We start from the raw sequence: 13,419 nt of genomic DNA on the forward strand, positions 1-13,419 counted from the left end.
CGTGCAGGATTTATAAGTGCTTTTAGACAAAGGGTTATTAACATACATTCACAAATGTGGAAAATAATTTAAGTTCACTTAGAGAAACAAGAATATATTCGCTTATCAAATCATCACTTACCATGGAAAAGTATTGATCTCAAATCGACATTGTAATCTATAGCCTTGACACGCTTACGATTATCTTCTCATTCACTTATGATTGAGAAAGGAAGGTGGGCTCGACCAAAATTAGCTTTAGAAAACCATTTATGTCCTTTTTGCAATAATGACATAGAGGATGAATATCATGTTATCATGGTTTGTCCTAAGTATTTGACATTTAGATGTCGCTATTTACCTCTGGACGTATACAAGTCTTCAAACATAATGAAGTTCATAAATCTTTTACAAACCAAAGTTGAAGTATTAACCTTCAACTTAGCCACACTTGTTTGTCATATATTTCAGGTAAAACAAAACTATAATCTGAATTATTCATGAATGTTTAATTTCTTTTTTAGGTCTTTGTAAGGGGAGGCAAATGTTGGCAATGCGCTTTTGATAGTATGTACAAAGTATTTTTCGTGTTGGCCGTTGGCCTATTAAGAAATAAATACATATATTATTAATTGTATCCCGCTTTGGATGTACGAGATTTGACAAACATTCTGTGAATCCCGCTTTGGGTGGAAATATATAAGTACACAATAAACGTAAATCCTTCGAACCCCGAAAGAACCATGCTGCGTGTCGATTTCTGATTTGGAAAATAAATCTCTTGTTTCACTGTTTCCTATTAATGGATACAAACATGTTTGTGACATTTTTTTTTCTATTCCTCTTCCCTCTTCCTCTACCTCCGGCGTCATGGCTACAGAAAGATGGTGCAGGATGCAGCATTATACCAAGAGGTGTTAGTCAAACATGCCATGCTTCCCTGGCCGCCGTTTCAAACACATAGGATCCAGGATGTTTTAGAAAGTGTGTGTGTGTGTGTGTGCGCGTGCGCGTGCGCGTGTGTGTGTTGTAGTTTTGGAATTGTTCCCCTGGCCAACAGACAGGAACAAGAGGACACCGTGCGGGAAACTTTATTCACTGAAACTGTTGTTAAATGAAAACTCCAGTGCGCATGTCCCCTGGCTGCTTCTGGCAGTTCAGCAACTAATCACAGCCACTACATGGGCAATTGAAAATTCATCAGAAGGAAAAACGCTAAAAAGAAACAACATCTATTTTAAAAGCAAATTTGTTAAAAAGTATTTATGGGCATATCGTATCGTGCAGAATATGTGAATATCAATTCTAACCCATTTAGAAGCGGAATGTTCTGAGTCACCAGACTCTCTGCCGAGAGTCCCACGGCTGAGTTTCCTCATCCAGTCTACTCCTATTCCAAGTAATGAGGCGTTGGGGACACAATTGTTCCTGGGTGCCCATGCTGACAAACTATATGTTCAGCTCCAAGAGAAGTTACACATACATCAAACATCATTCCAGTTTGCACAATATAAATGTGCTCTTAATGACTCTTTTGAAAAATCGCATTCGAATCTCTTCTGCAGATCTGTGCCATCACCTTTTTTTAGGCCGATGGGACAGGTGGAGAAAATAGAGAAAATATCACGCCATACATGTTGACTTTGAGTCGTAAGAGGCTCAAAACAATCAAACTATTGTATTTGGATTCGCTTCTACTTTAGTAAAACATACTTTTCGCACATAAAATAGTGTTTGTTACTGCATGAATTATCATACCATCTGTTGCTTTGATTATTTTTGACCTTATAAGCCAGACAATCCTGCTCATTGAAGTTATTTGGCTGATTGTCGTGTCTCGCCCATCTGTCAGTCCCCATCGGTTGTCCATCCACCCACGTCCACGTACCTTCGGTTTTTCTATCAGAAGCACCAAGCCACACAAAGTCTTTGGTACCTGAGACCATAAACGCCGGTAATGAGAAGGGAGTAATTACTAACATACATTGTCAGATTTGTCTGCCATTGGTCATTGGATACGAGGCACAGTTTTGAACATACACATCATTTGATATTTTTATATTAGTAGAAATGATCTTCATGTATATTGAGGTCGCCTATGAATAATCAGATAAAGACCAGCAAATCCACTCACTGAATTGGTTGGTTTTTTGTTTAACGCCGTGATCAGCACTATTCCAGCTATATGCCGGCGGTCTGTACATAATCGAGTCTCGACCAGACAATCCTGTGATCAACAAGCATCGATCTACGCAACTGGAATACGATGACATGTGACAACCAAGTCAGCGAGCCTGACCACCACCCGATCCTGTTAGTCGCCTCTCACGACAAGTATGGTTGCTAAAGATCAATTGTAACCCGGAACTACACGGGTAGACTCATGTACAATATAAGCACAGATACACCTTGTCTGGACACAGGTGGACAAGCAGCTTCTGATTAGATAGCTTCATTGACAGTCACTGACTACAGTATGTGTACATCCAAATCAGGACGATACAAATATGAACTTCTATGATTGGTATTAAGGTAACAGAGGCTAGAAAATACCGAGTTTTAACCGGGTACTTTACATCAGATTCGACTTAATTACCTTCTGACTTAGCCATCAGACAACGACGGAAAGCAATCATAACATATCGTGCAAATTATGTAAACAGCATTTATGTATGATTGAGTAACTGAGTTATGGTTTTACGCCGCCTGTATCAATATTCCCGCAATATTACGGCGGGGGACGTGACGAGCCAACGCTTTAACCACTAGGCTACCCTACTGCCCCAGCATTTATAAATTATATGCCTCATTTACATTTATAATCTATATAAATATTATTTACATGGTCGAACTTCTTACCTGCGGACCCGTGAAGATCCGGGGTCTTCAGCAACCCATGCTTGCCACAAAAGGCGACTATGCTTGTCGTAAGAGGCGACTAACGGGATCGGGTGGTCAGGCTCGCTGACTTGGTTGACATATGTCATCGGTTCCCAATTGCGCAGATCGATGCTCATGATGTTGATCACTGGATTGTCTGGTCCAGACCTGATTATTTACTGACCGCCGCCATATAGCTGGAATATTGCTGAGTGCGGCGTAAAACTAAACTCACTCACTCACTCACTCTTACCTGCGCCTAGTTACTATTTAAGTGGCTAGGTAGTTTTAGTTGAATTTACCACCGCCGTATAGCCGGAATATTGCTGAGTGCAGCGTTAACCAACAAACAACGAACAACAAACAAAATCGTTTGAAGTTAGGACTACCAGTTGGACACTACCAATTTGACGGAACCAAACTGTCATTGACACAACTGAAGATTCAACACATTCGAATCAGAGTCGAGTGGTTCGACTGTGCAAAGAAAGTCAGGGATAGATTGATTGTCTCCAGATAACATATTGTACAAGTTAACCAAACAGTAGTGTTTTAACAAAACCAAAAACATAATTACCTTTTCCTTCGACGGCTCTCGTTGCTTGCTCATACCTACTGGCTGTGTTGACTATGGCTAAAGTTTCATACGTTTCGGAACATTCTTCAACTGACTCATTCCACGTCAGTTTATTAGTGGAAACAATGAATTGCGATGTGTATGTCCGACCATACAATCCGCTGTTTTCTGGAATAAAAGGGGTTATGCTGGTATAACAATAAAAGAGGTTATTCTGGCATAACAATAAAAGAGGTTATTCTGCTATAACAATGAAAGAGGTTATGCTGGTATAACAATAAAAGAGGTTATGCTGGTATAACAATAAAAGAGGTTATTCTGCTATAACAATAAAAGAGGTTATTCTGCTATAACAATAAAAGAGGTTATTAACAATGAGGTTATAACAATAAAAGAGGTTATTCTGCTATAACAATAAAAGAGGTTATTCTGCTATAAAGAGGTTATTCAATGGTACAATAAAAGAGGTTATTCTGGTATAACAATAAAAGAGGTTATTCTGGTATAACAATAAAAGAGGTTATTCTGAGGTTATTCTGGTATACAATAAAAGAGGTTATTCTGCTATAACAATAAAAGAGGTTATTCTGGTATAACAATAAAAGAGGTTATTCTGGTATAACAATGAAAGAGGTTATTCTGGTATAACAATAAAAGAGGTTATTCTGGTATAACAATAAAAGAGGTTATTCTGGTATAACAATAAAAGAGGTTATGCTGGTATAACAATAAAAGAGGTTATTCTGGTATAACAATGAAAGAGGTTATTCTGGTATAACAATAAAAGAGGTTATGCTGGTATAACAATAAAAGAGGTTATTCTGGTATGGCAATAAAAGAGGTTATGCTGGTATAACAATAAAAGAGGTTATGCTGGTATAACAATAAAAGAGGTTATTCTGGTATAACAATAAAAGAGGTTATTCTGGAATAACAATAAAAGAGGTTATTCTGCTATAACAATGAAAGAGGTTATTCTGGTATGGCAATAAAAGAGGTTATTCTGGTATAACAATAAAAGAGGTTATGCTGGTATAACAATAAAAAAGGTTATGCTGGTATAACAATAAAAGAGGTTATTCTGGAATAACAATAAAAGAGGTTATTCTGCTATAACAATGAAAGAGGTTATTCTGGTATGGCAATAAAAGAGGTTATTCTGGTATAACAATAAAAGAGGTTATGCTGGTATAACAATAAAAAAGGTTATGCTGGTATAACAATAAAAGAGGTTATTCTGCTATAAGAGGTTATTCTGGTATAGCAATAAAAGAGGTTATTCTGGTATGGCAATAAAAGAGGTTATTCTGGTATGGCAATAAAAGAGGTTATTCTGGAATAACAATAAAAGAGGTTATTCTGCTATAACAATGAAAGAGGTTATTCTACTATAACAATGAAAGAGGTTATTCTGGTATGGCAATAAAAGAGGTTATTCTGGTATAACAATAAAAGAGGTTATGCTGGTATAACAATAAAAGAGGTTATTCTGCTATACCAATGAAAGAGGTTATTCTGGTATGGCAATAAAAGAGGTTATTCTGGTATAACAATAAAAGAGGTTATTCTGCTATAACAATGAAAGAGGTTATTCTGGTATGGCAATAAAAGAGGTTATGCTGGTATAACAATAAAAGAGGTTATGCTGGTATAACAATAAAAGAGGTTATTCTGGTATAACAATAAAAGAGGTTATTCTGCTATAACAATGAAAGAGGTTATTCTGGTATGGCAATAAAAGAGGTTATGCTGGTATAACAATAAAAGAGGTTATGCTGGTATAACAACAAAAGAGGTTATTCTGGTATAACAATAAGGGGTTATTCTGCTATAACAATGAAAGCGGTTATTCTGCTATACCAATAAAAGAGGTTATTCTTCTATACCAATAAAAGAGGTTATTCTGCTATACCAATAAAAGAGGTTATTCTACTATACCAATGAAAGAGGTTATTCTGGTATAACAATAAAAGAGGTTATTCTGCTATAACAATGAAAGAGGTTATTCTGGTATGGCAATAAAAGAGGTTATGCTGGTATAACAATAAAAAAGGTTATGCTGGTATAACAATAAAAGAGGTTATTCTGGTATAACAATGAAAGAGGTTATTCTGGTATAACAATAAAAGTGGTTATTCTGGTATAACAATAATAGAGGTTATTCTGGTATAACAATAAAACAGGTTAGTCTGGTATAACAATAAACCCCCCATAATGGTTAAATGATGAACGAGTCAGTCTGTGAATGTTGTTTGACAATACAGTTATCAATATATGTATGTATAAATGGGGATAGTGGGTGTAGGTGGGTTAGGCTTGAGGTCAGAATTTCTTGTCTTCATGTTCAGAAAGGACTATAATTTTTCCAACATAACCATACCAAAGGAAGGTCTTTTACACACAGAAATTGACAGAAAGTAATTGTGTAAAAATATGTCGTGTCAACAAAGAGATTTGATTGACATTTTTATTTTACAACATGTAGTCGATTTTAATGTAATTTACCACTAACCAGATACATTGTATACATCATTCATGGCAGAAATAGTGTTTGTAATCTTATTGAATTAATAAATAATGTTACTATTTGCTTGTACTTCATCAGCATGTGTTTCAACGTTCACGCGTATTCAACACACGTGTCCGCTGTATGTACATGTATTAAGTTGGACAATCTGTGCACAATCTCTTTGACCCTTCATGTCCAGAAAGTTTACAGAGTAGGAAAACAGTTGCAGCACTAAATGCCTACATGAGAACTGAAGTCCCTGTTCCAGTGTCTGCACGTTCAGGTGGAATAACTGACATTATTCTTTGCCTGTTCTTCTGTCATTTTTCTTTAGCAACTTGTTGAATTTGGTCTGACCACTTCTGATTCCCTGCCACAGTTGGCGACGAGAGACAATGTCTCGCAGCTTTGGTGAGCTTGCCATACTGATCGTTTAGGGCCATTTTATGTTCTTGTGCCACTTTTGGGATGTGGGGCTGACCAAGTGAAAACCAAAGTGCACTTGGTTCAGAATGGTCTTCTATCAACAGGCAGAAATTCAAGACGATCCACGATACGCGTTTTCACCTCTGGACACAGTACACAGACTAGGAACTCTCCACACTCGTTCCTGTCCAAGGCAGCTACTTGCTATCGTCACTGAAGGACTTCATCCGATCCTACGCAGCCAATATTAACTGATTTATTCAAACAATCTGAATTTGCTGTTTCGACACTATACATAGATGAATAAAATATTGAAACAATTTTATAGTTGATAATTATAATAATTATTTCCTAGGGTGAAATAACCAGGGTAAAACAACCTGAGGTGAAGCTGTGTGGGGTGAAACATCCCGGGTGAAACAGCCCGGGGTGAAGCTGTGTGAACGTGTTTGGGGTGAAATAACCATGGGGAAACAGCCTGGGGTGAAACTGTGTGAACGTGTTTGGGGTGAAATAACCAGGGTGAAACAGCCTGGGGTGAAACTGTGTGAACGTGTTTGGGGTGAAATAACCAGGGTGAAACAGCCTGGGGTGAAACTGTGTGTATGTGTTTGGGGTGAAATAACCATGGTGAAACAGCCTGGGGTAAAATTGCGTGAACGTGTTTGGGGTGAAATAACCAGGGTGAAACAGGCTGGGGTGAAAGTGTGTCAACGTGTTTGGGGTGAAATAACCATGGTGAAACAGCCTGGGCTGAAACTGTGTGAACGTGTTTGGGGTGAAATAACCAGGGTGAAACAGCCTGGGGTGAAAGTGTGTGAACGTGTTTGGGGTGAAATAACCAGGGTGAAACAGCCTGGGGTGAAACTGCGTGTATGTGTTTGGGGTGAAATAACCATGGTGAAACAGCCTGGGGTAAAATTGTGTGAACGTGTTTGGGGTGAAATAAGCAGGGTGAAACAGCCTGGGGTGAAACTGTGTCAACGTGTTTGGGGTGAAATAACCATGGGGAAACAGCCTGGGGTGAAACTGTGTCAACGTGTTTGGGGTGAAATAAGCAGTGTGAAACAGCCTGGGCTGAAAGTGTGTGAACGTGTTTGGGGTGAAATAACCAGGGTGAAACAGCCTGGGGTGAAACTGTGTGTATGTGTTTGGGGTGAAATAACCATGGTGAAACAGCCTGGGGTAAAATTGTGTGAACGTGTTTGGGGTGAAATAAGCAGGGTGAAACAGCCTGGGCTGAAAGTGTGTGAACGTGTTTGGGGTGAAATAACCAGGGTGAAACAGCCTGGGGTGAAACTGTGTCAACGTGTTTAGGGTGAAATAACCAGGGTGAAACAGCCTGGGGTGAAACTGTGTCAACGTGTTTGGGGTGAAATAACCAGGGTGAAACAGCCCGGGGTGAAAATGTGTGAACGTGTTTGGGGTGAAATAACCAGGGTGAAACAGCCCGGGGTGAAACTGTGTGAACGTGTTTGGGGTGAAATAACTCGTTACCAGGCACACCGTGGATACACCCTATCAGTTTCTGTTGTTTCTTCAGGACCATGGGGTTTACATGAGGCTGAGCAAAGCGATCACTGAATAGTTGTTGCAATCGTTCCTTCACACTTACACAAGGTAAGGACATTGGATTCTCCCATGTACTTGGGCACCAGTCCCTTATACCAGAACTGATACAGAACTTCTAGCAGGTGGCTAAGAAGGACTCCCTTTCCACACTCTCAGGTGTTGTTTCGCAAGACATCATCTCAACATCTCATGACCTTGGGGTGGAGCTCAACCCATTTTCCCATCAACTTGCCTCGGTCACTGCAAATTTTATAGTCGCCGCCTTGCTTTGAGTTGAGATCGCGTTCTTGATGCCATCATACACACCGTGGATTCTCGGTCATTCAGTGCCTTACCATAGCCGTAACTAGAAGCTGTTTGCATGTGTTCCTGTTGTGTTCTGTTTTGAGACCTTGCAGGTACTTCTGGTTGGGGGCCTCTATGTACTGTTCTTAAGTGACGGGATATCAGACCAGATTGCCTACTGAACTCGAACTCCGGAGTTTCTGCCGATAGTGTGCTTCCTCGGTTTATTCCCAAGGCAAATGGCGTCTATACCGAAAGATTCCCTTTCCTAGAAGAAGAACAGCCAGCCAAGCCTAACGACCAATATTCCCGAGGCACCAGAACGCTGATGTTTTACACTTCTTTCAGTGAGAACAATTATGGTCGGATCTGGACTTGGCTTTTGAAGGTCACTGGTGCCTTTTATTGCCAAGATTTCAAAGAGCACCACACGACTCGTGTTCAGAAGATGTTCGATGACGGTTACAACAGTCAAGGCCTCAGTAATGTTTTCCAAATGTTTTATGGAGCGGAAATTTCAAAATTTGATGCATCAGTGACTAAAATGATATCCAATTCAAGTCCCTATTTTGACTTGTTGCTTTACGTTCCTAATTTCCTTTCAGGTGAAAAAATCACTAGACTTAGCATATGTTTATGGCGGGTGCCACCGGCGGGCAGGGTATGCTCACCTTTTCGCGAACACCTGGTATCATCACTGTTCTCTAGTGATTCATAACCACATGCTCTGTCATCGTATCGCATGGTGACAATCACTGGATTGTCTGGTTTAGACCCGATATGTTTACACACAATATCATACAGCTGTAATGCTGCTGAAACAGTAATATCTGCTCATGTTATAGTCACAATTGTACAATCGATTTCATATGAATGTGGAAAGGGTTTTGTCGCTCCTATTCAGAGGAACAGTTGACGAACTTCTGCATATGTTTATGACGGGTGCCACCTTTTCGCGAACACCTGGCAACATCACTACCGCTGTACTACTGCTGACTGTGGCGTCAAACAAACACATACTCATGATATTGTCAGAATTTCAGTAGATGTTTCTTCTTGTCCCCAGTACCACCAAAGCTTAAATAACCTTGGCCAGGTTCCAGTATAAGCAGCTGTCATATAAAAATCGATATCTCGCTTTGTTGACTACATACCGTCTGCTAAATGACACATTTTCTATATTCTACATCAGGTACCCCAAACCCGCTCCCCTGCCCACCTCTGAGAATCAAGAGGTAGCTCACGCACATTGACAACAGAAGGAGTTTGCACCAGGTCTGGATAGTCGTGCGCAGAACATGAATCAACAATGGTAATATCAACAATGATAATTATATATTTTGTAATATTACCACATGTGGGCGTGCCCAGTCTTGTGACAGTGCATTTTTCGTGCGTTCCGCACTCCTTTTCCTTACATGGCCCCGAGATAAGCTGGAAAAGAAAAAGAAACCAGACCTAACTACATAAATAGAATACCTTTACCTGTGAATAATGCATTTAATGGTTTACAGTAAATGTCTTCATGAGACTCAGATAAATGTAATATGCCACAGCAGTGTTGGTATTTTCATAGCAGCTCTAAACGTATGCCTTTTGAATCTTTATTTTCTTTGTAGTGGAGGCCATAGGTCCAGGCTACACTTCAGGATTTCAGAGCGGTACATATGAGCATATATAGTTTAGAAGACAATAAGTTAATTTACAAAGTATACAAAAGGAAGTATGATATTATTGGCAAAGAAGTGAATCTCTAAGTTTCATTGCATTGTGTATATAAATAGCTAGGTTTCTTACAGTATATGGATTGCCAGTTGACATGAGCATATTGAACTTATGAATAGTGGGATTCGAATAAAAGTTATGTGGTAAATACAAACATCTCAGATTTTGATAACATTTACATACCAAAATAAAATGGAATTCATTTTCAATAAAGTTATCTTTACATACAAAACATAATCTATTTGATCTGGGTTGATTAATATAGCGACCGGTTTCAATTTGGAGGCGGTGTGAAGAACATCTGAATTTAGCAAGGGCCGATCAGAATTTTGAAATTGATAAGTCTTTTATGTAAAATTCAACATTAAATGAGATTTTGAAACAAGAATAAAGTGAAAATTTAGGACTATTTAAAAGCGATGTGTGCCATTCTTGTTCATAACTTGCTCTTAATCTAAAACAAATTCTGATATGAATTTATCGACATTACATAAATTTTGCTGCTGTTCCCACATAAAGCCAAATCCAAAGAGTAAAGAATATTCTTAATTTTTGATGCCCAGTTTGTTTTACCATTTACAGAGTCTAAAACTAACATGTTATAACATTTCTTTACAAATCTGGAATCGGGCATTTTGCATATTTTACACCAATATTTAACAACTTTTTATATATACATACATACATTGGATAACGGCCACATTCTCCCCTAACTACATGGTTCGAAGTCGACCGTTTGACATTTAAAAAACGTTTACAACAAAACATATGTACAACTTCGACTTCTTTAAAGTTATCAACTCCCCATATTTCAGCTCCATATAAAAGAATCGGAGTAATTTTTGTATCAAATATCTTAAAAAATAAATCATAAGGAAGTGGATTAAACGTATAAAGAGATTTTAGAATTCCGTATGCCATTTTCTTAGCTTGCAAAGCAGCGTTATTCACATGGGGAGACCAAGATAGAGAACGTGCAAATAAAATACCCAAATATTTGTAAGATGAAACAGTTTCCAAAAGAATTCCATTGAAATGCCATTTTTCATATTTTGATAATTTACAACCATTTTTAAATACAACAATCTTGGTTTTTTCCAAGTTAACAGTTAATTGATGACTTTTACAGAAACTTTCTAAAATATTTATACGTTTTTGTAAACCAAATACAGAGTCTGCAAAAAGTACAATATCATCAGCAAAAAGTAGTAGGAACATTTGTACAACATCAGGGTGAAGCTGTACACCTGGGTAACATGTGGATTCAATTTCTAGAGCTAATTCATTGATAAAGAATGAGAACAATAGCGGGCTTAAAACACACCCTTGTCGCAAACCCTGTGGGCAATTAAACAACTGAGAGAGAGAAATATCACGCACCTGTCCCTTAACACACTTATAGATAGAAGTTAAGGCTTTAAGCATCTTAGGTGAAACGCCTCTATATTTGAGAGTGGCCCATAGTTTATCCCTGTTAACAAAATCAAAAGCCTTTTTGAAATCGACAAATATAGCATAGAACTTCCCCTTTTTCTTACATAGATAACGTTGGATAACAGATTGTAGAATAAAAATATTATCAATTGTACTATAACCTTCCCTAAACCCTGCTTGTGATTCCACAACCTTTTCGTATGTATTTGCCCAAAATGCTATTCTATTGTTAAGTACAGATGTATATATTTTACTGAAAGTACTAAGAAGGGATATTCCCCTGTAATTATTTGGATCATTACGATCACCCTTCTTAAATAAAGGTACAATAATTGCTGTACTCCAGCTGTCTGGAAAAGTGGAGGACTCGAACATAATATTGAACAATAGCGCCATATACGGTAATAAAATATCCATTGAATGCTTAAAAAACTCCGGCAATAAATTATCTTCACCAGGCGACTTTGAAGATTTAAGCTTAAGAATAGCCTCAGATATTTCGTCCCTAGTAATGGGTGAATCTAATATAGTACATGTTATGTCATCAACGTCATAATCAAAATAACATTCACTAATATGGGGCTCGGCATGATCAGACACAGTGCTTTTGTCTTGATACAAGTTCTTAAAATAGGAAAACCATACATGAATATCAAACGTATGCCTTTAATGATTAGACCGTGGAAAATATTTCTACGTGTTGCAAAACATGTTTTTGGAGCTGCAATATTTCAGTAGGTCTACTTTGACTATTGTTTGAAGGACACCCAACAAATGTATAATTTCTTTGTTCTTTCAATTTGCCTTTTTAAGTTATTTTGATAAGAATACATGTCTCAAGAGGAAATATGGATTGCCATTCAATGTGACGAATACCCTAACGGTGAATACATGCTAGAACATGGGACTGAATGAAGACCATCAGCTTCATTAAAACCCACATCTTGGTTGCCTGATGGCTGGTTGCCTGGATGACAATAGTCATGTCATCTTGCCAGTCCACTCATTTTTCAACAGTTCACTGATTAAGACAAACAAAAGGTACTCGGTGCGCATTCTTCCTAAGAATCTATTCCCAAACTTTAGTCTTCTGTAAGTAATATTTACACCCCGCCCTGCGCCGCCTAGAACTTCCGAGGATGTGTCTGTGCCACCTTGAACCTGCAAGTGTTTTGTTTGTACCACCTTCAATCTTCCAATATGTTTCTGTGCCACATTGAACCCCAGAGAATGTTTCTGTGCCACCTTAAACCTGCGAAGAATATTGCGTGCCTTCATATTTTAAAAATCGTTTTGATGCCTGATGAGCGAATTGACTATTCACCTACCATAAATACATGTTTCTTTCATGAACAGTTCTTGAAGATTAAACTAATTATAAGTGAAGATAGAGAACAACGACGTGATAACAAATAAACATGTATACTAACCTGAGGCCACCCTTTGATGTTGCTGTAAACGTTAAACAAATCGTCAGTGATGAGTTCTGGTCTTCTTTCATTGTCTTCAAAATTGAGGCTGCACAGTCTTGTTACGTTGTTGAAGTTGAACGATCTACAGATTGAATAACTGAGACATTCCGCAGCGCATCTGAATAGAGATACGCCTTTCACATGACCGAAATTCGAATCTTGTAAATATTTTCCTGTCAAAATGCGTTCCTCTGTTCCACAAGTGTGTGACCCAAGTGTTATCTCGCACACAAGAGTAAGTAGAAAGAAGACAAACCCTGTTTGCAAGTCAACAATATGTTTAGATAGCATTTTTTTGAGATGGCAAGTAATACAAGTAAGATCATTAACACGGTGCCTGACGTCTGAAGCGAGCTGTGGTCGAGCTGGCAGGCAGCTGATCTTATACACTCCTGCTGACGACAGCTCTGCCGACAATGTGAGTGAGACTTATTTTCACGTGAGTTTCTCTATTGATTATTTAATGCACTTTCAGCCTGTGTCAAGGATCCTCTAATCGATAGCATTTAAAGTGAGAAGGTATACTCATGGACTAGGCTTCAACATGTTCAAGGAGACAC

At 38.3% G+C, this 13,419-nt stretch overlaps 1 protein-coding gene across 1 annotated transcript; it reads right to left on the minus strand.

Moving 5' to 3' along the window:
- Window positions 1-1,054: 1,054 nt before the first annotated feature.
- LOC124257688 (collectin-12-like) lies at window positions 1,055-13,204 on the minus strand. Its single transcript, XM_046691821.1, has 4 exons — window positions 12,818-13,204; window positions 9,581-9,662; window positions 3,437-3,604; window positions 1,055-1,915 (listed from the first exon to the last, which is right to left on the minus strand). The coding sequence occupies exons 1-4, from the start codon at window positions 13,148-13,150 to the stop codon at window positions 1,674-1,676; spliced, it is 825 nt and encodes a 274-aa protein (XP_046547777.1). The 5' UTR covers window positions 13,151-13,204; the 3' UTR covers window positions 1,055-1,673.
- Between the last annotated feature and the right edge of the window lie 215 nt (window positions 13,205-13,419).

This window comes from Haliotis rubra, unplaced genomic scaffold (genome assembly GCF_003918875.1).
Source record: "Haliotis rubra isolate DU_JTF1 unplaced genomic scaffold, ASM391887v1 Scf67, whole genome shotgun sequence".
In the NCBI taxonomy this organism is placed as follows: domain Eukaryota; kingdom Metazoa; phylum Mollusca; class Gastropoda; order Lepetellida; family Haliotidae; genus Haliotis; species Haliotis rubra.